A 26095-nucleotide genomic window follows, 5' to 3' on the forward strand; every position below is an offset into this window, starting at 1 on the left:
AGCAGATACACGTACTTTGAAGGAGGATAGCATCAGCTTCATTTCAGGAAGACACAGCAGTAATAAGATGTTAGCTCAGGTTTTTATCTGATTTTAAGTAAGCAGATGCTACAGAAGAGCAGAGCCCCTTTACCATTCTGAACAGTCTGGGTAGTTCTTTCACTGCTGTTGAAATAGATACCATTAAAATAAATACTGGGTTACCTGTATTGGTCCTGCCTGGTTTTGTGGATGTCGACGTCTAGTCTGTTTAATAAGCTGACAACAGATCTCATTTTGAAGTTCAGGGTGCGTGAGGCATATCTGCAAAGCACTTTGGGCCAAAGATACATGGTAATCAATGGCAGGAGAGTCAACTGCAGCATTTATAAACAACTGGCAGGTCTAGATATAAAATAATAAGCAAGTGAGTTTACGTACAAAAAGGTCAAACAAATCTTATAGACATTCTGTGTAACAAAAGCGTACTATAATTGAAGTCACAATTAGTCAGTTTACCAGTAGACTAAGGAAAGCCTGCTGGCCCTGCAAAAAGGGGTGAAAAGGGGGCAGAATGGATGAAAAGCTACACAGAGAGACTTAAGATAAAAACACCTCTTAAAAAACACAGTCTTCGCTCGGTATCTAATGGAGCAAGCTCTAGCAGGAGTCGCAGCAGTTGTGGTGGTGGCAAGCTTAGGGACATGCTGAACAGAGCTCACCCCTCTACAGGACTTTAAAATACAAAGCGTACAGCTCTCAATGGCAGCCAGTGTAAAATGCTTGTGCAAGTAGTGAGTACAACACGGCAGAATATACACAGATAAGAAAACCGTAACTCAGAGTCATTTGTTTTACATCTTGGCTTTCACTGGTATTTTCAGTGTGGGTAAGTATAACCTTTCATATCCCCAGTACTGTCTTAGGAAAGCCAGGTGTTAAGCATTTGTTGTGCTGAATTAGAAGAATGCGTACGTATCACTCATTGCATTTACTCTATATAACAGCTGATGAATTTTCAAGGCATATAAGCAAAATACAAGAAATGGATGGAAGGCTAATCTATTTCTAGTCTAACTGAAGATATGTGGATGCACAAGACGAATTTTTATCAGCAATGGAATAACTGAAACATGACTTGATCTGTTTCTAAATCAGTTCCCTACCTGACTTTTAAACTCATTTATACAAAGTTTCGGTAAAGGTCATACAAGACATCTCTTACTTATTTATTTTAGGCAAGTGTCTGTGATTTGAATTAGGTCTGAAATATATTTCAGAAGGTGATTTCCAAATAGATATGTTTATTTGTATCAGAGAAGTACACTTCCTTTTAAATTTTTGTGCTGTGGGATTGCAGAAAGTAAGATGAACGTAATTCTTTAAAGTGCTTGGAACATTTCAGAGAAACAAGCTGGAAAGTTTGCCTATAAGTGGCTGTGACTGATCATATGGTGCTTGTCTTGAATTCCTTTCTGGATCCGAACCATTACATCAAAATTCTCCAGATGATGTTTCAGGGAATTTGGTGGATAAAGTTCATTCATCCAAGCTCCACACCTTCCAACTTGTAATTTATTTCACAATGTACAGAAAAAGGAAGAGCAAGATTTTATTTTGTCTCTGAAATAGACTTTATGGCCTGGCTGTTAGTTAATATTGAGTAGTTTTACCTGGGTGAGGGCAGGAGGGAGGAGAAAGAAGGTTAATGGCATTGCAGCATACTCCCTTTCATAGATATCAACCACCTATCTGGCCTTTAACTGGGAAAGATATAAGGTCTTACTGGCATACAGAAATTATCAAAAAATCATCTGTGGCACAACAGTTATGAACCATTGCGTGTCTCTTAATCATAAAACCTTTTCACTACTACTGGGAGATTTACACATTTGTGTGTTTTTAAAGTATGAAAATCTTTAAAAGTGAATTCAAAAAACTGTTGTGAAATGCTTTCAATAATTTTACTCTGTAATATTTTCTCTGTTTATATTACTAGAATACCTAATCAGTCTTTTACGAATAGCTACTTCATATGAAGAAAAGATTTTCGTTTTAATAAAAAAGAGCAGTGGAATCTCTACCTCCTACCTCAATTTGAAATAATCCAGGACTTGCTTAAACTTTGCTTTGTTTTTCTTCCATTTTTTAAAATGTCTTCTAGCTGATTTAAATATATCTACAACAAAACTTTTGCCTACCATTTTTTCTTCCTGAAATCTAATTGAAAAAACAGTATTTCAGATATAGTTCTCTCAATAGAGAAACCCATCCATGCTGTTAAGTTCTCTGGGGCTTATGGACTTCATGATAAAATTATCATCCATGATGGCTGCGGATTCTTCTACTAACTTGCACTTTAACCTCAGTAGAAAGGCCAAAAGTTGAAACCTAAACTGCTCCCTCATAACTAAAAGTGGTCTCTTTACATTGTCACTCTTTGCTGACAATATGGGGAGATTCTCCTAGTGTCTATTAGTTACCTCCACTAAAGATAAGAGTCACCTTTTCTTTTTTTCTTATCTGTTGAAATTCTTTAGCTAAGAGTTAAAACAGTCAGTTAATAAAAAAGGCATCTGCTATGGTTTTACCTTGAATAATTTAATTGCTTCAGTTTGCAAGGCTTCTGATGGCAATGTTGTAAGAGGGGAAGCAATTCCTTCTTTGCTGTGGCAAAGGGTAGGATGTCTCCAAATCTGAGAAGCTAAATGGATAAAATATATTGGTTTTGCAATTAATTCAGTTCCTAAGTACATTCAGTAAATAAGTATTAGAAGATTAGTATGTTGAAACAAAAACAAACTTACTGGTATCACCTTCCGTATTTAATAATTTGCAAATAAGTTGTTCAAACTCAGATCCAACATTTACACTGGTACTTCCAGCTGCAACTGTCAGATGATAAAGCCACGTGTCCTAAAGTAGAAAAACAAAGCAGCTCACTCATTCCATATGGGAAGGAGCTGCTTCATCTGGATTTTGCTCTCAACTTGAAACACTACCATGCGCTCCTGTTGAAACCCTGTTAATGAAGCAGGACCTTCTCCTTGCTTATTGCATCAAACTACCAGCGATGACTTGTAGGTCCCCCTCCTCCTCTTTAAGAAATATTCATATCACAGCACCATACTCATAGACATGTTGCTGAAACTCAGTAAAAGAGTCCTTTTATTACCTTCTCGTGTTTGGATCCTATGAGAAGGTAAGTGGGTCCTTGATCTTTGGGGTGGATAACAACAGTGTAATGTGTTGATAATAAACTGCGACCACTAGCCTCATAATCTTCATCAGAATCGCATGATCTATCAACTTCTTCAACCTTCGCCTCGGAAAGCTTGATTTGACCAAGAGGAAACTAAAAGTAAATATCAGAAGTGGTGAGAGAGCAAATACTTGGGTTTAGTGCACACTGATTTTATATTTCTTATTCTACAAAGAAAAACATGAACTATTGTCAATACCCCTTCGTATTTATTCATTTTCAGTCCTGCCAAGGAATGTCAGATAAACCAGCTGTTGCAGACAGCAGAAAGAGACACACACGTGCCAAAGTCTGAAAGTGAGATTTTCAAAAATTCTTTTCCAGGTCTGCTTCTGTATCTAGTTAATGCAATAAATGTCTGTTAGGGTGAGAGAAGTAATTCTTCAATTTCCAGGCCTGGTTCCAAGCAAAAATTCCCTGGGTCAAGCCTAGTACTTTAATTATAACCTTGTTATTTCAGAGGACAGCAGTGTATTGTTGATGTATCTATTTTGTTCATACTATAAGTTCAAAAGGTAAATTTTTTGTGTGGTAGACCTTCTCAGCTGGTTTCGTTCTCTAGTCTGATAGATCACAGTACTTGAGTCTTAAGTTGTATATGTAGTTATGATCATTTATCGGGAAATATTTTATATGAAAAGCCATTCATTTATGCAAAGCTCCCTCCCTTCCCACAGCACCACGGCTCTTTCTCCAGTCGTTTAGACATCAGGATGTTCAAAAGAGTGTAATTTAATAGTGTAGTGAAGAAGCAGTGGCTACTGTTTCTGTGGTGTTTGTGTTGTCTAGCAGTGCTCGGTGATCCAGCAGAATGAGAGAGATGTTTGTTTCCCTTTGGTAACAGGATAGTTGGGCACTACGGTAACTACCATCTTATTTCTGCCACATTCAAGTGTAACCCTGAAGTAAGTTGTCTTGAAATATCAACACCAGTGAAAAGCAGATGAGGCTTCTCAATAATACTGTTTAAAAATTGAAAATACCATACCAAAAAGTAGCTGGCAAGTTTGACTCAGTCTAGAGTGGGAGTCTTGAACAGTGATTTGATAAAGTGAGCTGTTAATAATGAAATCATTTTGAAGAGAACATCACGCAGTGGTAGCTCTTTATTCCAGTGCCTCACTAGTAAGAATTAAAGATGCACGTGGTGGTTTATATTTTCTGTGGTGCTTCTGATGCATTCAACTTTTTGAACAAGATAAGATTCTGAGAATCAAGAGATGCCATTATACAAATAGTCAAGACTGATCTATTCACTAAGCTTAACTGAAACACACTTGGCTGATTTTTTAATTTTAATTCCATTTTGAAAGGAGGCCACTTAAATGGGCTCCATTACAGTGTTAACCACTGCAGATTGTGTAATTTGTTTCCACACAGACAGATTCAGCTACAGCAAACATGTTTTTAATTAGCAAATTGTTGAACATTAGAAATGAACTAGCTTTGGGAAACTTTTCATACATATTCTGCTTACAAAAGCTAAATTCTTATTCTATTACAAGCTAGGAAATTAGTTTTGATTTTACTTTAAAAGGGCAGAAAAACTTGTTCCAAATGTGAGGGAAATATTCACAAGAATGCAACAAAATTCTTAAATGCTTCTAAAGGACATGCTAAAACCCCAAAATCTTCTATGGTAAAAATGTGTAAATTCAGATACTTTAAACATAGAGATTTCTTCATAGAAGAACATGCAAGGTAATTTTAATGTTTCTGTAAGATGAGCTAGAGATTAATACTCCAGTCATTTGATTCCTCAGCCCTGTAATTAATTTTAAAGAGTAATTAAAATAAAATGTTTTGATGTTACGGCTATCTTATTCATACAGTTCTAGAAATAAGGTTTAGTTGAATGTTTAAAAATGGCTAAAGAAAGATAGGATAACAAAGGGAATAACTAGTTTTGTACAAAGACTGTGAATTACTGGGTCCAATGCAATTATTTGGTTAGAGGTTTTCTGTATTTTTTTGAACTGTTGGTTATAATGGCTCAGGAGACTATTACCATTTTGTCAAATGTCAGTAGTCTGTTTGGAAGAGCTAGGTAATACGGGTATGAGTTAAATATTCATAACCTCAGTGGTATTAACAAAAATTCTTGTAAAAGTTTCCAAAATCTTGTTCCTGACCCACCTCCATTAAAAAGATGCTTCTTGATGACAAAATACAATACCTTGGGAGCAAAAGGACAGGTGAAAAGTATGACTAGGAAGCATCCCTTTGTTCTGTCTCTGTAGGTAAATATGACTGGAAATATTAGGACCAGCAATATTCAGAAGTGTGGGTGCAGAACTAAAGATCAGGCCCAATGTGGAAGAACCAGGTTTTGCGCTTCCTTAGCTCCTTGTGTCCTACAGGATATGGGAGGTTGGGAGGTTAACTTAAAGCTGATTGGATCCCATTTCTTCCTTTTCTTCCTCAAACAGTATTTTCCCTAGGTTTTAGAAATAATTTTATCATGCCTTTCTTTTGCCATCCTCCATCTCCGTTTCTGACCACCTCATCAGTTGTAGACAGTGAGCTCCTCTTCCATAATCCTGATGGGGAAATGGGAACAGATCCCCTCCACAGACACACCTGCAAAGCAGCAAACTCTGCATCCTGCTAGGCTTGTTTTTGCCCTTCTTGCAGCACTGTGGAGGTACAGTGACATTCCAAAGACAGGATTTAGCAGTCAATTGACAGATAAAAAATTCTTGAAACTTGTGGTCGCTATCTACTGCAGATACTTTAGAAAGGATTGACTTCCAGAAGTAAATGACAGCCACATCTTTTCTGAAGAGTCTCATGCTTGTCAGAAGGGGAGACCTGAACTGTTCAGAAAATCAGTGTCCTCCTTTGGCCAGGGATAAGAAGACACAGAATATACATCACATCCTGCAGGAGAAAGAGACCACTGGGTGTGCCCTGGATTACTGTCTATTAGATGGTAACCTTCCAAGTTGACAATCTGTGAAGTCTAAATATTTGGTAATCATGATACACTGGGCATATACTACCCAGGCCAACTGTACCTTAATAAAGCTGTAGCTTACTGTTTAAAGTCTACTTCAGTTTGTTATTTTCTATTCACTGAGGAAACAAGCAAGGGACCTACCTTGTCTTCTTGATTACGGAAATAATACAGAATTTTTCCAACTAGGGTACACCAAACTCTTTTGGAATATCCATGTTTCACCTGAAATTACAGAACATTAGGAACAAGCACAGCCAGAGAAATAAAGACTACATTTCACCATCTTGGAACTTTGGTGATGTTGGGAATAAATGCCTTGGTTCAAATTCCTTTCTGCATTACTAGACAATTAATTAAAACTGCGTAACTTTATTAAAGGCGTAAGAATTAAAGCAGTAGATGCTCATCTAAACTCTAGTAAGGCCAGTGTGAGTTTTTAATTTGGCTTTGGATCAGGCCTAAATTAATGGAAGCTAAGGAAATGGAAGAATTAAAAGAGAAAAACTGCTTTTATACAGTATTCTTACTATCTTGAAATAATCTGTCCTAGTGAGTAATGTAGAAAAAGAGAGCTACTGAAATAAGGTAGGTCAATTAGCTACTGAAACATACGCTGAACTAGGATATCACTGAAGTGCAAATGGAGAACTCAAAACAGGAACTAATGAATTAAAAAAAAAAAAAAAAAAGAAAAACCAAATCAAATCAACCAACCAGAAGAAAAATATTGCTCCAAGTAGGGAGTTGCTAGTTCTCCTGGATTGTTCACATTGTATTTGGGAAAGCAAATACATGTCTGTTTTGCTTATATTTATTTTATTGTAGGGCCATTTTCATCTAGATATTATTCTTCAGAAATATGGAATAAAGCAGATTGGGGGAAGAAAAGTGTTCCTACCTTTGTAAGTAATCCTTTCATGGTTGGCTTGATTTCAGGCTGTATGAAAAGCGGGCTGGCAGCCTGTATTTTAAGAACATTCTGTAGTACTTTGATCCATTCTTCTAAGATGTTGGGAGAATCTGCAGTCAGGTAGTATGTTCGTTTTTCTGTGGTCAGCTATGTAATAACAGAAGAGTCTTGAGCTTTAAGAACATTATACATTCGACCCCACAGTGTGAGGATTGTAACATATACTACCCAGTGTAGTTTCCTAACTTCAGGGGATTAATTTCTCCAAAGTACTTTTCATTAACAAAACATTCTGTTGCCAGGCAAAGTAGACAGATCCTTTCTAAGGCTTTATCTGAAAAGTTCCAGGACAGCAGAGCTGAGAAAACTCAATTTATCTCCTTTCAGATAAACAACTTCTCTCAACTCTAATGGCTGGCCCCAAGACTACTCTCTTTATATCTCATGTCACGATCTGACCTTTGTAGCAACACAAACAAAACTACATGTAGGCTCTTTTATAGTTTCTGTAACTGAAATGATTCTTTGGTTTCAAAGGAAGGGCACTGATTAATTCCAAGTCCACACTTGGACTTCCAGTGCAATAGGGACTGGAACAAGGGATCAGTTTTGGGGATGGAGGGAATAAATACCCACTGAAACACAGATGAGAAAAGCAGGCACCTGAATTGTTTGTTTGCCATCCCCCCTTTCAATGTGGCTACATGCATTTAGCTCAATTTGACCTTGAGGTTTTCGAATGACATCACTCTGTATGGAAAGAATAGAAAAAGAATATTTTTAATCCACCAACAAATTGCAATAAATAATTACAGAACTCATTTAAACATTAATCTTGATAACTACTTCCTAGTTAGACATTGAATACCTTGTATACCTCTTGAGGAACTGAGTCCTGAATCACTCTCTGAACAGCTCAGACACCAGGAATGCATTTCTTTTCCTTCTAGCACCCTGGATTCTCAGTAAAAACAATGTAATATTAAATAGCAGATAAGTTACATGTACTTACTGGAGATTTGTAGTATAGTAATTCGCCTCCTTTAAGCACAAACCACCGTCGTTTCCAGGTCTTTACTTTACCACCCATTTTTAACAGATACCCAGATTTTTCCAAAGGTTCCTGCTTATTTAGAAGTTAGATAAAAAGTAGTTAGGTACACATATACCTATAACCCCTCAGAGATATGTATAAATACACACACACACACACGTATTTTAATGACTTCAAAGCATGCTAAATAATAATTACAGTATTGGATGAGACTTTTAGTCCAACAACAAAGTTTTTACAAGCATCAATTAAGACAAATGCCATGCATGTAGGATAACTAATTAATATCCCTACTTACAGTTATAGTACCTGAAGGAGAGTAATTGATTTGCCCAGAACTATACAAAAGAATGAAGAATATGATGATTTCTGATTTTACTTTCTAATTATTTATCTTAAACAAGGAACAAAATTAATACAATTTAAATATATATATTTTCCCAACTTCAGGGCCTAACCTATAGACTGGATATAAAGCACTGTAATTCAGCGCTCTGGCCAGACATATTTGTAGTGTGTACACATGTAGAACAGAGTTCGCAGTTTTGTTCTGTGAAGAAGGCTTAAAAGAAATTATCTTCATCACCAGGCAGTCAATCCACGTGTATGATAAGACACTAACTACTAACACAGCCCATTAAAAAACTCCCGGAGATCGACCAATACACCATAATGGTTTGGTTTCTTTGACATGTCCTTGTATGTTGCTATACTTACAATTTCTCTGATGTGTATAAAGTTTTCCCTGTATGAGGAAACTGTAGAAATGTATTACTGCACAGAGATTTCTACGGATGCCTCCAACTCCTTCAGTGGAATGCCACGCTAATTTTAGTATTTCTCATGCAATCTGATACCAGATCTTGCTCCAAGAAAGGGAAATCTTAAGTGTTTTGAATTGTCTTCTGAAGTTGTCTACCTATTTCCATTCATTATATAGAAAGCTCAGAGTTATCCTCCACTTTCCTTTAATCATTATAGTCTTGTATGGATAAATTATTGTGGGTATATTTTGCTATTTGTACTCATAAGGCAATCTGTGAATATAGAGATTTGGCAGCAGTCTCTGAACATAAATATACACACAGCACCACAGGTTCACTTCTTCATAAAACTTCAGTACTCACATTTTTCCCATTATCACTAGATGAGGAAGAGGTCTTAGGAAGTTTCTGCTCTGGCTCTGAATAGTCTGTATCTACTGAATATGCATCTGGAGGAATAGCATAATCACTTTCTGAGGTCACGGAAGACAGAGACACACCTGTGTTAAAAGAAGAAAGATGTTTCTTTATATTTTTTTATTACATTAGAATCAAATGAGATCAGAATATCCATGCAGAAAAAATATCTGAGTATCAACAAAACAAAAGTATCAACATAAACCATCAGGAACCAAGCATTTTTTAAAATACCAGCATATTGAACTATTAGCACAGTGCTAATACCTGAATCCCATTTTCTTCATAATTAAACAGAGTTTAAGTCACTTGTGAATGAAACAACAAATAAATCTTATATATGTCTTATATGTCTTACATATATTATCACCTTCTGTTATATTACTACAGCTTTTCTAATGAAAGTGCCATGCATCATACTCATCCTCTAGAAAACAAATACAGGATCTTTAATTAAACTAAGGAACTTTCCCTTTCCCCTTTCTATCATTTGCTCTAGTATCTGGATTTCTCATGCAACTGCTTGTATACTAAGAAGCTATGCTCAAGATCTGCTATATGTTGAAGCTGTAGGTGACTGTCTTTATTTTCCAATTATTATAAGTTTTTATACCGAGGCTTTCTAAAAATCTGAATTCCAGGATTTCAGGGTTTTTTTTAGAGTTTATTAGGTTTAATCCTGAAAAAAAATGCAACCTGTTTTCAATTCTAGTGAATCATCAATAAAAATTCAAACTTCTCCCTTATTCATCATAGAAATAATTATTTTCAAACATGTGAACGTGTCCTTTTGCAAGGACTAGTGTTCTACTCTGAAAGATTACTCTCCAAGATCGAAATGAAGATGCCTTGTTTCATTTCATTAATTTCCAAACTCATTTGCCAATTTTATTTAAAAAAAAAAGCTTTTCTCATTTAATGCTTTGGTAAGCCACCTGGGCTTTCAGAGTGGTCTCCTCTCTTCTCAAGCAGGATCTTTAATAACAAATATGCAGCAAGCTAATTATGCACCTAAATTTGTGACTGCCTAGATTTTTAAACAATGTTATCTCAACAAAGATATGTATATATGTGTTTTGTGGTTAAGAAAGGTTTCCATGAATAAAACAATGCAAAGACTGTTTTATGAGACGAAAGCATGAGCGAAAGGAATGGCTCCATTTTACAGCCACGGATATAAATTGTAGGTGAAACCAGCTATTAAATTAGCTAATTTACTTTTCCTGTTGTGCAACCAAGTGACATGAGATGAGTCTGCAGCCAGGGCACTGTTTTTTGCTCAGCAAGAAGGAGCTGGTGGGAAGCAGGTACTTTGGGTCCTTTTTGCACTTTAACTACATCACTGGAAACAGGACTGGATGCCACATGTGGCTGGCACTGGAAAGCTCCTAGTGGCCTAATGGCTCTATCTACCTGCTCAAGTGTGACTGTCTGGAGCCCCTGCTAACTGGGATTTTAACATTTATAACAGAGAGTACTGAAAAATGTTATTCTGCATTTCTAAAGCAATGTATAATGAAGGATCTTAATGCTTGGCCTCATTGGGATCTTAGCTTTTAGTCTCCCTTGGTTTACCCAGTGAAGAAATATTTGCAGGGATGTAACACTGTCACCCCATGAGGATGCGTTATATCTTTTGATGTTATGAAGCATATTATTTTCATTCTGCAGATGGAAAACACACAGCTACCTAAAGCTAGGAGAACTGTTTTCCACAGAAGTCAGAACATTACTGGATTCAAGTGTTTTAACTAAATCTTTGCACAGGACCTTGAGACAATCATTGTAAAAATGAAAAAAGTCCTTTATTGCATGAGATGACAGAACCAAATATTCTGTTGAGGGAACTTTTCCACCTGCTTTCTGAACACATGAAACTGTTACTTTGTTTTATAAACTTGGATATATGTGAGGTTTTTTCCTAATGGCAGTTACTTTTTTCTATGTCATTTTTACCTCCCTACAGTTAAAGGTTCTAGGAAGCCCTTGGCATGACCAAGTATAGATAAAATGGAGCTTCCTTTGAATGTACAAGTCACTTTGCCCTCATGACAACAGCCACCTACTAGATTAATGTCTTAAAAAGACATCTATAATAACAGCAAGTCCTTTCTCCTGCTTGAATAATAGATCTAGGCTTTGATAGCTGGGATAAAAGCCTACCTTTAAGATGTCCATGCTGTTTAAGGAGGAAATTCATACCTAAGAAGATGGCGTAAACTGCCCGGTATTCCAAACTTCCCAGAAGTCACTCATTCTTACAGTTTTTGCCTACCTCGTTTCATAGCCCGAGGACTACTCGGACCACTTCTGCTTCGAGAATCAGACTCAGAAGTCCTTGAGCTGGACCGAGAGCTGTCTTCTTCCTCAGATCCTGACGACTCATCTATAAATGGGCTGTTGCTTATTTGAGTTGCTTTCTGCAGAAATTAACACAACGTTCTTTGATACCTTGCATAAAGGGTATAAGTCATTTCCTTCATGCTGTGGCAGAGCTCTGCTGGCTTCATAACATTCAAAGCTGTTCTTACTTGGGTTGTGAGTTTTGGCACACAAATATTAACAGAAAACTGAATTCCCTTTGCCCTCTGTGTACTCAACCACCCCCACGCTTTAAAACAGAAACCTGAGGTAGCTCAAAGCACAGGTCTTTCCAAATCACAAAAGGCTGCCAGAAAACAAACAATGCTGTAATTAGTTACTGCTGGCTATCTGACTACAAACAGCTTTGGCACCGACACAAGGACATTTCCACACATACACGCACTTTTAATTATGGCATTGAACACCGTGTGGCTCTGTTTAATAATTAACAAGCCTTTGGAAAAAATCAGCAAGGAACCTAAGAAGAACTGACCTGGGCTAGTAACATTTTATAAGCAGCAGTAATTTTTTCTCCAGCTATTTGACAATACCATTACTTTGGGGGTTCTGGGATCTCTAAACATTGTCTCATGACATTTTTGGCATGGGAGCATCAAATGTGAAACACCAAGTTCCTGGATGTGAAGCCTAATGATATTTAAAAATTTCCTTTAAACAGTAATACAGTTACCCCTTTCAAAGTGGTGTAGACGGGAGTGGTCATGTTCTTATATATCAGAGATGTATATAATCCAGATATGGAGTATGAAGTTAATGAAACAGCACCTAAAAAAGCAACATATTTTATAAATTACCTTCCTAATTTACCCCTCAATTAACCAAATTCAAATGTAGTTTTTTACATCGTATAACTGCTATAAAAGGCAATCTGACTCCTGAGCTGTTTTGGATGTGAGATTTATAGCTTTTTGAAATTTACAGTGCTTTTAAGAAGTACAAATTAATTGTAGTCATGACCACTAACCCCTTTAAAATTGGAAGTATATGTCTTACCTTGGTACGTGGTATAGAATCTTCAAAATGAATTGCAAAGAAAACTGGAGTAAACAAAGTACAAATTCAGCACAAAGTCAAGAGGCAATGTAATAGAAGACAATGGAAAGATAACCAATGATCTTCTCGGTATTAAATAGCAGATATCTGCATCTTCGTAAAAATATCTTAGAGGAACATGGGACATTTAGTCCCTGCTTGCAAATCACCATAAGAAGAGAATTTTTGTTGATGAGATAATGAACGGCTAAGCCACTTACTTTTGTTAAGAGATTCCATGGTGAAAGCTTCAGACATCCTTAAACCAGATTTAGCTACAGCATAAATTCTGCTCTCCTATACAAACAAAATGGTAGATGGTAGATAATTAATGATGTAGATGATAATTTGATGGTAAAAATTAAAACACAACAATTAGTTTTCTTCTGTTTAGCCTCCCTGAAGCCTAGTCTATATGTTACTGCAACAATGTGATAAATAGTTGATAAAATGGCATCATCAGTAGCAGCTGAAAAATGCATCCTTGTTTTATATGCTGTACCCATCATATCCATAGTCTATTTCAACCTTTTTTCACATACTTCTTACCCTGTAGGTAACTTATTTTTAAAAAATACTAGTATGAGGGGCCAAAGAAGCTGTAGCGAGAATATTTTTTAATGGAAGATTTTATGTTAAGAACAGAAAAATGCCATTAGGAGGCAACTTTTCAACCATTTTGTATTAAAAGGCCACAATAAGAAAATCTATAATGAAAAATTATGCATTAAATATATACATAGAGAAGCTGTTATATTAATACATTATTCATCTCTGAATCATTAATAAATCTCTGTGAAACTGCAGAATCAGTGAGTCTTGATACAGTTAATTTTGGATTTTGTATAAGACATATTAATATCTATTTTAATTCCCTGACTGATGGCTTTAAAATTTTACTTGGAAACGTGATCAATAACATCTGTAATCTGTAGTTGTCTTCTGTCAACTTAATTGTCTAGATTGTGAGTGGTACAACGGCATTGACACCAGCACTTTTAGCCACTGTTGGTGTTAAGATAAATAAATAAATGCAGTCACAGGCATTACTTCCTTTGATACACTCAAAAGGACATATGTAACTTAGATGTGACATGAAAAAAATTGGTCTCATCTACAAAAATAGTGACTGTGTTTTTCAACAGCAGAAATACTGTACTTCAAATCAAATTTGCTTCTGAATTCATCATCTTAGTTCCAATTAAGGTAATGCCTCGCCTTGTCATCAAACAGAGAATAAGAAAGGTAGAAGCAACAAAAATCATAAGAGAGAGGCAGGAAAATGAATTAGTTTCACCAGTAGGAAAAATATCTATAATTACACTTACCCAGGAAGGAAATCGATGTAATGGAGGGGTTGGAGGTTTGTTGCTAGCACCCTTTTTTGTCATATCACAAGGTTCCTGGGCTTCAGCATTTTGTGCTTCAGTGCAATCATACGTAAACACTCCTTCATCACATCCGATCTCCATTTTCTCTAAAATATCAGTATCTTCTCCATCCACCAGATCAATGTCTGTTTCCTGAGGTCTCCAGGGACGTATCATGCTTATGGCATTTCTGTTTCTACCAAACATCTTGTCAGAACTCAGCTGGGGCTGGCTTAGATGTTTCTTTGCTAATGCTGAATTTATACTAAACACGTTAGGAGTCCTTAACTTTGGAGGTGGCAAATTTGAGGGAGAATCTGATGGTGCTGTGCATTGAGAACCTGCAGAAGTTGCCAGAATTGGGTGTTTGGGTGTCAGAGCAGGGGTTAAAATTGGACTTGGGGTATTTGCCTCACTGGATGAGGATGAATAATCTAGCCTCTGAGACTGAAATTTCTTATTCAGTTCATCTGAAGAACTATCTTGGTCTTTCTTTTTACTTGTGAAGTCAGAGTTGCACTTTCCACCTGGATTGTTCTGGCCTTTTCTTTGGGACCCTTGCTGCCAAGAGTAGAACTTCTTATGCTGAGTCCTCTGAACACCAAAACTCTCATCTTCAAATAGAGAACTACTGTCATCAGATGCCGTCAAATACATTTCACTTCCCACTCTACTGTACCTTGCATTCTCTTCAGATGTGTGGCTTGAAAGAGTTGATGCACACCTGGACTTCAGTCCTTTATTGTCTCCTCCATCCTCATCTGAGCTCCAGTCACTCCCAGTAGTGCAGGAGTTCTTCGACATGTCACTGTCGATATCTTTGGATGAACAACTTTTTCGCACATTTTTGTTCTGCTCTGATCCAGAGGAACTTTGTTGCAATGACTTCTGACCTTTATTGGTCTCGTGTACAGGACCAGCAAAGGTAGTTTCCAGGATATCCTTCTCTAGAGGAAAAATATAATGAACATGAGAAAATTACTTTAGCAAACTTGACTGCTAAAAGATTTTGTCATCATGTCTGCAAATAGTAAGTAGGTAATAATTTCAAATGCGTAAGCACATTTATGTTTTTTTAATACTGTAAATAATAAACCTTAAGAAAAGCATTATAAATTTTTGAATGCAACTGAAGTTGCAATGATGTTTCCAAAAAACTGTAAGAGACATTACTCAAAGTTCTGCCAAACTAAAAATGGCAATAGAAGTAAGGATAAGCAGAGTGGAGTCATATTTTAAAGTAAACCACATATGTATGAAAACAAACAAACAAAACCCCCCAAAACCCAGAGACTTAAGAGGGCATATAAATTTAGCTGCTTTATTAAATCTAAGGAAAATTGAAGTTTAATAAAAGCTTGTCAGAAAAGATTTACATTAACAAATCAAGTACTTTGAGCATTTCTACAGTGTTTATACACAGTCATTTCTCCTGCAAGCTATTATTGTATTCCCAGTGGTGAATGCTTAAGATATACAAGACAGCCTCATGAAAAATGCTGAGGGAAAGACGCTGTATTAAAAATAGCTTTGCTTCTGCTGTTCACTTTTACCTGGTTTTGCAAGAGAGAGCTATAGCTTGCAGTGTGTCAGTGAGGCCTACGTGCTCCCTCTCAGTTAAAACAGATGCAAGAACTAGGGACACAGACACTTGGGAAAGTTAATGTTAAATAGCTGTATGAAGTTCAAGTGAATTGGATAAGCCAAAGATTTTAATTTAGTCCACATTAAAGTAATGAAGTCACAAAACGTTCATCTGTTTACATCTAGCCCAGTCTAAGGTTCTATTTCTTATCCTTTCCCTTTAAAAAAAGATTCTTAGTTCTGTTCTCTCATCTATAAAAATGGAAATAATAATACCTAGCCACCTCCATAATGAACTCAGTGTAATATAAATACACAAAATATTAATAGGATCTATTTCAATTTCTGATTTTCTACAGACCTCAACTCGCAATTTTGGGTACCTTGATTAACTGTGGAGAAAATGCTGAGGTTATAAATAGTACTGTGGGACTCAAACAAAGGATCAGAGCAACAGTCTCCTTCCTGAGCTTTTCATGGCTTAAGGGAAGTAGCAAACTGCAATGGACTTGCTTATTAGCATAACAGCACACCAATTTGCTGGCTTTACCAGACTTCAGGGCTTACTGGGGAAATTGTATGAACTGATCAGGGAGCTTTCTTCTTCTTCGGGCAGGAAACTATGGTGAGAAAATATGTCTGAGACTCCCTTCTGTTTTTCTGACCTTGATCATGCTAATGAAAGAATACGAGTTAATTTCGTTGAGTTAGGGCATAAAACTAACACTGGGACACCAGTGATAGCATAGATAAAATAAACAGAAACTGGACTTAGATGAGACTCTACACAGGCATAAAAATGTAACAGCGCTCCCTGGGGCACTGACACACTTAAACTCCTTACACCACCCTGAAGCAAACCTGGGCCACAACAAATTCTTTCCTTTGCAGCCAAAGCACCTGACAGCCACTGCACACTGCCAAACAACCTATTAGTGGTATTAATGGAGACTCTACTGCTCGTCAGGCTTTCTTCCTAGTAATAGAGACTACCGTTAAAGAGGGAGAGAGTACTGCTATGTACTTTGAAAACAGAGGGTTTGGATACACTGACATAGTTGTCGATTTTAGTTTTCCACCTGTGTCAGAATAAAACAGCAGGATTGGTGACTTGAGTACCTAGCATGTTTTTGCCTTCACTGTAGTCTGACTCTTTAGATGAAGACTTGCTTGTTTCTTCAAACTTAGGAGATGGCTGAGGACTTCTTGCTCTATTTGAAAAGCATCCGAAAGTCAAACTGCTTAGTCGCTGACACTCTCCAGGTTTTTGTGCTGAAGTAACAGATTTCTTGCCCGTAGCTTCTGAAGAACAGTAATTCAGAAATCTTGTGTTAATGGGATACAGCAAGCTATGCTACTCTTTACTCTGCAGTGTAGTTTTTTTTTTTTAAGATAACTAAAATTTAGCAAAAAGATAATAAAAAAATTACAATAAATAAATAAAATCTACCTGATACCTACCCATATCAAAAGAAACCCAGAGCCACATTCCTAGTTCTTAAAGATTGACTTTTTAGTGTAGAAAGAAAAAAAAAATCTCTTTAAACAATTTCACAGCAATAAGATATAAAACATGCCCTTAATATAGAATGAAAACCTAGTAGAAATACCTGATTCTTACTCTTCTTTGACTGGAGTTAAACCTATGGATTGGCCTAGGGTATATAATATGTGAAAGACTGTGGAACAATCGTATTAAAATATGTGGTGGCCTTCCCTTCAGATAAAAACATTAAGAGAATCTGTAACAGGTGCTACAGCAAATATAAAGGAGTAGGTTATCAGGCTTAGAAGGCATATATGGAGGACTTCAAGAGAAGGTGAAAACATAAAATGATTAACTGCCTTGAGAATATGAAACCTGTCCTTAGGCACAGATTGTCCTGGCAGATCCAGGAACAAAAGGCCCTTATTCATACCTGTAAACTTTAAAACAGTACCACATGATCCTAATTTATAACCTACACCAGCATGGCCACTGCAAATGGTAACAAATTTCTTAATATTTCTGGGCTATCAGTAGATGTGTGTTGAAAACCAGCTGACAAATTCTTCATGTCTCAAAAAGCCTTTGAATAGATTTCTCAGAAGAGGATGACTTAAAGCTGTTAAGTGCTGAAACATATAGAATCGCTACTGATCAAAAAATATCAAAGAAACAAACCAATCCAGTTTCCTCAAGAACAGGCAGGTGCATCTTAGTTTAAAAGCTTCCTATTGTGTATGTATGTGTTTTGTAAATATTTATATTTTCATATATTATGCATATTACCTGTGCACATACATATATATATACACATATACACACATTTCTAAACGTCTGTGTATGTACGTATATACAAGAGATACATTATGAAGAAATTAGGGCTAGGTAGCAAACTAACAAGACTTTCAGATGATAGTAAGCTGTCAGGTCAGCTAAGTATGGAGAGGACTGTGGGAACCTTCAGAGAGACTTAATAAAGTTGGTGAACAGGCAATAGAGTGGCAAATAAAGTCGAACTTTGATTAATGTGAAATAATGCTCTTTGGAGAGCTCTTTCCCATATTTACATTTTACTGTTTTTTAAATTAACTATATCCACTTGGAGAGGAGCTGGGTGATACTGTGGCTGAATTAACAGTTTGGATCACCGTAGTCAAATGTAGTAATTAAAAAAATCTGATCTGAATTTTGATTCCCAACTTAGCATTTGATAGAAAAAGCAGATGCAGACTGACATTCAACTATTCCTTAACAGTGCTAGGATCACCTATGCTAAAAAGAAATGAAAACAAAGATCTGACAGAAATCCACTCAAATCTTACTACTTAGAGAACCTCTTAAATAACACAGACACCTGTTCACCCAACAAAAACCAGTTGTGGTTTGTCTGCCTGTCTTTTTAATAAAAATGAAATTATTGCTTGCTCAACACCTTCATGTACAGTCACTGATGTCAATTCATGCTAACTGAAGTCTTTGTGATTTCACAGACTGTTTCAATTATGTGGATGCACAAATTAATAGGGAACAGAAAGAAGTATGTGATATAGAGAAGTTTTTAAAAGATTTGTACATTTACCTTGCAGTTTAGATTGCACTGTTTTCATCTCTTTGGTTTGCTTTTGGTTGATCAAGCGAAGGTTCTGATTTTCCACCTCTAACTGAAAGCATATAAATGTCATCTCATCTACTGGTGAAACAATTTTTAAAGTCGTTATATCACTTCGATTTTCTCTTAATTTCTGCCTGTCTAAGGATAAAGCTAGTTCAAATGGAAGGCTCCTCTCTGCTACTTCTTTTAATGCCACTCCAGGCATTTGTTTATTCTCAACAATGAAATTCCCTGCAATGACTGTTGGGTCAACTTCTGTTAAAATCATTCTGTTAACCCAAGACTGCCTTAAAAAGCCTTAATAATTAAGAAAAAAGAAATCTGCATTGGCATTTTTAATAAAAGCAAAGGGCTAGAATTACAAACTTTTGTGCCACTTGGCAAACCCAAAAACAAGCAGAGGAATTAAGAGGGAATGAAGGTGTTAATGCCTCCTACCATCCCACGGCAAAGATTAAAAAAGTAGGTACCGAAAAACTTTATACAAAGCAGAAGACCTTCTAAAGCAAGAAAAAACCCAACAACCCGTTGCTGTAGCTCACTACCAGGAGATAAAAGATGTTGGTTCAAACTCCCAGTCCAAATTAGGCAAAGAGAAGATTTGAGTCTGAGTATGCCGTATCACACAGAGGGGAGCCAGCAATTCTAGTTCCCATTGGGTGACATCCTGCCACCTCTGTGAAACTAGCTTGAGATTCTCCAGGTTTCAAGCTAAGTAAATAGTTTGAGTCATATTTGATTTTGTCCAAGCTTTTTCAAGATAATTTTAGCTAAACTTAATTGCATGTATTTTCAAAAACTCCCCTCGCAGACTAATAGTAAATGATACTTCTAGTTTCCTACTTTAAAAATAATAATTTGTTATTCAACTGGAGTATAATTTCCAGTTCACGACAACAGAGTAGGATTTTAGCTTTTATGGGGAACTTTAAATTCTGTTCACACAAGGAGGAGAAAGCACAGCTGCACACGAAAACCAGCAGCCTTAGGCAGGGCAAAGACATGGTTATCTCACCACAGCAGAGAAACAAGGGAGACAACCGGTCTCTTTGCAGAACAGAGCCAGTGCCACTGAAACTATTCATGACTAAAGAATACTGTGCACCTTGGAAAATAAAAAAATGATCAAGTCCTTTTTTTCTGCCAAATCCCAGAAGACTTGGCTGGCTTTCTGGGGATTATTCACACTTTAGGCATCTGCTTGAGCAAACTCAGTTTGCCAGCTAATCTCTCTCAATTAGTGGAGATAAGTAGACCTGCCAGAGAGCAGTTCTAGGCCCTTTCTCCATGAAGATACACTAGCTGACCAGATTAGACATTGGAATTTAAGTGCCATGGATACTCTGCCCTCTGTGCTGTTGTTTTCATTTTTCCTCTTTCGAGCAAATAACTACATAGATCAATGAAACTGGGAAGCATTTTTTTTTAAATATGGCACAAGGTCCTTTAACAGCCACAAAGCCTAAGAGATATCCAGTCACACCATTATATTTTCTGTATAGGTATTGTAGCAAGAGTTATACCTCATGGAGCTTGACTGTCACCCATTCTTTTATTTTAGCTGCTTTTTCTTCTATGATTTTTGCTTCTTGCAGTCTTATTTGCTTCTGGAAAAAAAATGACACAAGCATATTTTTCACTGAGTATTATAGTCTGCCTGAGTAGTATCTTCAGACACAAATCCTAAGATTGCTTGAAGTAATTCAGTCTCCTGGGCAATATAGGGTGATTTTTTAAAAAAAAAAAAAGATGAATAGGCATTTTACAGAGGTGCTGTTCCTCTTTCCTCTAGAAAAAATGAAAGCTCTTCAGAGGAGACAGTGAAGAGGAAGAAGGTCTTTCCCCTCTTAAAAGTTAGATGTTCCTTCAAAGGCCAGAGCATAATATGCAAGTGAATAAACCTTATTCAAATGATATGCTTCTAATGGGAACCTCTTTAATCAAAGAACAGAAATAACGCTAAACTTTTCTGTTCTCTATTGATCTTAATTTTTATTTTCCTTCAGTATAACTAAGAATGGAATTGATGCTCATCTTTTCTAACCTGTTCTTCAAGTTGTTGCTCCAATTTTTGTATTATGTCATTTTTATCTTGTATCAGGATCTCCAGATCTTGACATCTCTTATACAACCTGGTTTCTGATTCGCTCGTTTGAACATTAGCTGCTTTTAATTTTTCTTCCATGACCTGCACCTGTTTGAAGGTCAAACATAAGACTTTAAGAAACATAATGCTCCAAGTCAAAGGTAGTAATTTAATCACAAAATGCACTGTTAAAATTGCCTCCACACTTAAGATTCAAGATAACCCCGCAAAGTTCTAAAGCCTATTTGAGAAGAAATTCCACAGTTTGTTATGTCTTCCTATGGATCTAGTACCAATAGGACTGGCAAAATACTCATAGACCATAAACAGATTTTGTTAGTATCGGTGAGAGGCTTCTAGGTTTGTAACGCACAAGCTGTTAGAAACACCAATATCAGAATAATGCAGTTTATATATAAGGAGCTGTTGTTAGACTTAATAAATGATGTTTTAATAGATAAACGATTGCACAGTGTCAAAACGCCCAACATATTATCAAAAGCATGCTAAAAAATGGCTAAAAAGTACCTGGCTTGTAGTCAGGAACATTTTCTAACTCCAAATTAGTACATGAACATTTTGATTTGTACAATTTCAGTTTCTATCTGTCTCACAGTAAGATATGAAGGATTTTTAGGGAACACCAGAGATATGTTCATAAAATATCTGCAGTAGCTATATCTGCCATTTGGTACCAAAAGACAACTTTGGTTAAATATTTAGCCACAATCTCATTTTTAGATGACGTAACTTCTTCAAGAAAATCAAAGAACATAGAATAATCCCATTTAGAGACTGTGTTGGATAGCTTCATTTTATTTTCTTACAGATTTTCTAAAATACGTCGCTGTTTCCTCTCCCTTTTGTTTCCATGTGCATAATACATCAAAGACTCACGATGCATCAATGAAGAAGCTCATGACAGGTATCTATTTTTGATTCATGCTGTTAGCTTTTACTTTATTGAACAGAACTGGGTAGTGAGCAGAGAAAGGTGTTAGAACATCCCTGATAAGACAAATCAATAGATGTAAAAATAAACTGTCTTCTCCCTTTGGAGTAATACTTAAGAAAAATAGCAATTTTCTGAATTTCCCTTCATTACAGTAACACGCACATAGCTAGTGGAGATATTTTCCAATTTATATATATACCTGTTGGAAAGCTCTCTCTGCTTGACGATCAGCATCTATAACTTGTTTCTCAAGCTGCTGCATCTGTAGATACATAAAAACATAGAGTAAAATGGCCGCGCCTTCTGCTCATCACCAGAAATACCACAGTGAAACATATTTTCATGGTCTGTTTTTGAAAATGCAAAGACAAGTTGTGAGCAGGAGCATAAAAATAAATAGAAGGATAAACAGTGTGTCAGACTGGGAAAATAATTCATCATTATGACCATAATAAAACATTGTTAAGATTCTGTTACAGAAAAAAAAAAAATACAACTTTTCTTCATATTATCATTTTGTGGCTGCTATATGACATACTGCTTTTTTTCCCTGCTACCAAGAGTAGAAATTCCTTTGACAATAGCCCTGAAACTTTCCTCACGCAGGCTCATAGGCTTTGAAAGTGCTAAGCTCCTTCATGTCCTTCCAAAATTGGCAAGAGTAAAGGGTACTTGGCACATAATACAATTTGGCTGCTAATTCCTCTGAGTCAACAAACTCAGCTTTTGGGAGAAATTGTGCTACGAGGCCTGTCCTAGTCTCCTCCACCCTCTGTTAAAGAAGGAGGTACATGGCAGAAGAGGCATGGTGGACTCAGGTGCTCCACAGAAAAAAATGTGAAAAACCACAGTAGAAATGGATGAAGACAGAGACCAGCAGAGCATGGAGGAGTCCAGGTCACTTATAAGCAGTGAGAGACCCTAATCCGTTACTTTATAAAGATGCCTAATAAATCATAGGTTCGAACTTTGCCCCTGACCTTGGAAACCCCCTGCATTTTACATGATTTATTTTGAAGGCTTTTCCAGCAACATGGAACAGAAGAGGCCAGAAATAAATACTTTGGTTACGTTTTGTTATATTTTGTTAAGTCTCTAGTCTACTTTTGGTGAACGACACCATCATGACTTCTTTAAAAAGTAAACTGTGGTTTGAAATTATAGTAGAAAGTATTATATATAAGGTATTCCATGACTTAAGGTTTTAGATTGGATATCAGGAAGAAATTTTCACTATGAGGGTGGTGAGGCACTGGAACAGGTTGTGCAGGGAAGATGTGGATGCCCCAACCCCGGTAGTGCTCAAGGCCAGGCTGGATGGAGCTTTGAACAACCTGGTAGAGTGGGAGGTGTCCCTGCCCATGGCAGGGGGTTGGAACTAGACGATCTTTAAGGTCCCTTCCAACCCAAACCACTCTATGATTCTATGAATCTCTGACTTACTGGGTCTCAGGAAAAACCTAGCTAAGACGTCACTTCATCTGAAGAGGATGATACATCAAATAATCAACATTGGGATACTTGGTATTCAGCTTCAAAATTGTTCACAGAAAAGCATATGATACAAATAATGCAAATGAAAACCATTTATTTCTTCTCCAGTTTACTGCTTGGCTTTAAAATAATCAGTTTCATTCTGTCCTTTTTTTGCTCGATTTCTGGCATCTTTCTGTTTCTTTTTCACTCTCTGTCTCTCTTTTTCTCATCCCAATTATGTTGTCAATCACATGGAACAGTTTTGTGTACTTTTAGCATCTCATCCAGACAAGGACACAGAGTCACAGAATCACAGAATTGTTAGGTTGGAAGTCATCATTTCCTATCAATGAAAAATTGAAAATGGAGAAAATGAGTTTTCACTAACATAAAAAAAAGCTGTGACTGACCTTCTAGTACTTTCTCATACAATACAAAAACCTGAAGTCTATGTCACAATACCACAACACACCACTGACACAAGAGCAACAAACATTCCACAGTACACAGAGTTATGGTCGGGTCCCCAATGAATTGTTTTGCAAGAACGCTTCTTAGGAAACGATCGTCCCAGTCATTCATGTAATAACAATCCGGACAGATGAACAAGGAGATGAGCCTTCTTTGTTCCTCTCTGGTCACATCTATTTAATTTCATATTTATATGACTTCATGTTGAGATTTTAATTTTTAGAAATTTGAATTCTAAGGTTATTTTCTATCTGTCTTTTCAGTTTTACATTCAAACAGAAGTTTGGTTTACAAGACTCACTTTAATGTAGCTTTTAAGACATTTCTTTTTTAATGAGTTGAGGATTCAGAAATTGAGGTTATTTCTGAATATATGGTCAGCTAATATTCCACTGTAGTAAGGGCACTCTGCTAAACCAAGTAGAAGTGCAGCTATTCTATCAATAGTGAACATTGTTCATAATTTATAATATTATGACAGAAAACTCATTCAGATATATGTAATGTGAAATTCACTGTTGATGAGTAGCAAGTTGTTCATCAATTTTCACAGTCAAACAATTTGCAAATGCATGTGATTGCCATGGCAGTAATCGGCAATTTGTTTATGTCCCATAATTAAAGTTCATTTCAGCTGTAAGGTCGTACCAGAAACCTGTCAGATTTAATAAATGGAAATAAAACCTGAAAATGTTGCTTTCTAGGTCCACTCAGCTGTCATTGCAGTTCAACTAGCTCCGACTCAGCTTAAACCTGAAAGCAACTAGTCTCTCTAGCAGTACCTAATAACCACTTAACTGCTGTACAAGCATTAAGCAGTAGCACTGATCCTCCACAAAATAATTTGAGTTCTGGATAATGCAGCGCACTGAGGACCAAAGTTCCTTCTGTCTTTCTGCGCTGAAACTGCACAACACACCTCTTGCTAGGAATACATGCACAGAACCAGGACCAGGAACATAATAATATGTTCATGTAAACTACTGGGACAAAGAATATGATTTGAGTAAAACTGTTGGTAAGATGAATGTAAAGCTAAGAGCCAAAGGAGCTGAGAGAATAATTACCAAGAAAAATAGCATTCAGAGATTAAAAATGGAAGAAGGTGGTTTATTTTTGCTTCTTTAAGAGTCAACTATTTCAAGAAAGTATTCTAAGAAGCTTTATGTGATCTCACAATACGGATACGTCAATCAGCTTCCTGGCAACAACTAAATGTGAGATTTTATGTGGAAAATTTCTAAAGGGTCTTCAATTTATTTTAGGAGGTTCCTGTTAAAAAAAAGCAATCTATATTATTCAGCAAGAATGGAATACCATAGTTACCAAATGTTGCGGGATCCGTCCCTCTTAATAGGGGGCGTAGTTGGTTCAGCAGTTCATTGGGGATGCCCACCACAGGTCGGAGCCATTGTAGATCACCTAACAGCCGCTGAACGTCATGGAGAGTCCGAATGTCCAGGTGCAGTGATAATTTTTGAGGCTGAATTGTCGTATCAGTGATGCGCCACCCGAGATACTTCCAGGGGCTTGATTCTTGCACCTTTTCGGGTGCTATTACCAGGCCCCTCCGCTTGAGCTGCTCTGCTAGCTCCTGCTTTTGTTGTGGAGAAAAGGGTGTCGGTTGAGCTAGCAAAATATCGTCCATATAATGATAGATTAGAGTGCTGGGCCAGCTTAGCCGCAATGGTTGTAGGGCGGCATCAACGTAGATTTGGCACAATGTGGGCGAATTTCGCATTCCCTGCGGAAGGACTGTCCATTCAAAACGTTGGTCCGGCCCCTCCCGATTAATCGCGGGAAGGGTAAAGGCAAATCTTTGTTTATCATCTTCATGCAGAGCAATAGTGAAAAAACAGTCCTTTAGATCTACAATAAGCAGGTGCCACCCTTTCGGTATCATAGCTGGGTTGGGCAAGCCAGGCTGTAATGCCCCCATGTCATACATTTGTTTATTTACAGCTCTCAAATCATGGAGCAGTCGATAATTCCCTGATTTCTTCTTGATAACAAAAATGGGAGTATTCCAAGGGCTTGTCGATAGCCTTAGGTGCCCTTGTTCGAATTGTTCCCAGACGAGTGTGTGCGCCTGTTCTAGACTTTCCCGTTTTAGTGGCCATTGCTCTACCCACACTGGTTCTGTTGTTCTCCAGCGAAGTGGGATCGGGAAAGTCCAAGCAATGGCCACTCCTAAAAAGGGGGGTCTGAAGTAAGGACCATTCCCATTTGTGCAAGGATGTCACGCCCTATCAACGCATGTACCCCCTCAGGCAATGGGACAATAGAAACACTA

The 26095-nt window shown here is 37.0% G+C and overlaps 1 protein-coding gene across 1 annotated transcript in view; it reads right to left on the minus strand.

Moving 5' to 3' along the window:
- Nucleotides 1-26095, minus strand: part of PLEKHH2 (pleckstrin homology, MyTH4 and FERM domain containing H2) — a 59702-nt gene that overhangs the window by 14097 nt on the left and 19510 nt on the right. Inside the window, exons 3-20 of the mRNA XM_074167850.1 lie at nt 22055-22117; nt 20859-21008; nt 20338-20421; nt 18782-18863; nt 16836-17018; nt 14091-15079; nt 12984-13059; nt 12401-12495; nt 11621-11765; nt 9292-9428; nt 8123-8233; nt 7774-7860; nt 7099-7257; nt 6342-6422; nt 3155-3334; nt 2787-2895; nt 2571-2683; nt 205-384 (exon numbers count right to left, since the gene is read on the minus strand). Coding sequence (XP_074023951.1) covers nt 205-384; nt 2571-2683; nt 2787-2895; nt 3155-3334; nt 6342-6422; nt 7099-7257; nt 7774-7860; nt 8123-8233; nt 9292-9428; nt 11621-11765; nt 12401-12495; nt 12984-13059; nt 14091-15079; nt 16836-17018; nt 18782-18863; nt 20338-20421; nt 20859-21008; nt 22055-22117 — 3024 coding nt within the window. The remainder of the gene's footprint in view (nt 1-204; nt 385-2570; nt 2684-2786; nt 2896-3154; nt 3335-6341; nt 6423-7098; nt 7258-7773; nt 7861-8122; nt 8234-9291; nt 9429-11620; nt 11766-12400; nt 12496-12983; nt 13060-14090; nt 15080-16835; nt 17019-18781; nt 18864-20337; nt 20422-20858; nt 21009-22054; nt 22118-26095) is intronic.

This window comes from Numenius arquata, chromosome 2 (genome assembly GCF_964106895.1).
Source record: "Numenius arquata chromosome 2, bNumArq3.hap1.1, whole genome shotgun sequence".
NCBI classification, from domain to species: Eukaryota; Metazoa; Chordata; class Aves; order Charadriiformes; family Scolopacidae; genus Numenius; species Numenius arquata.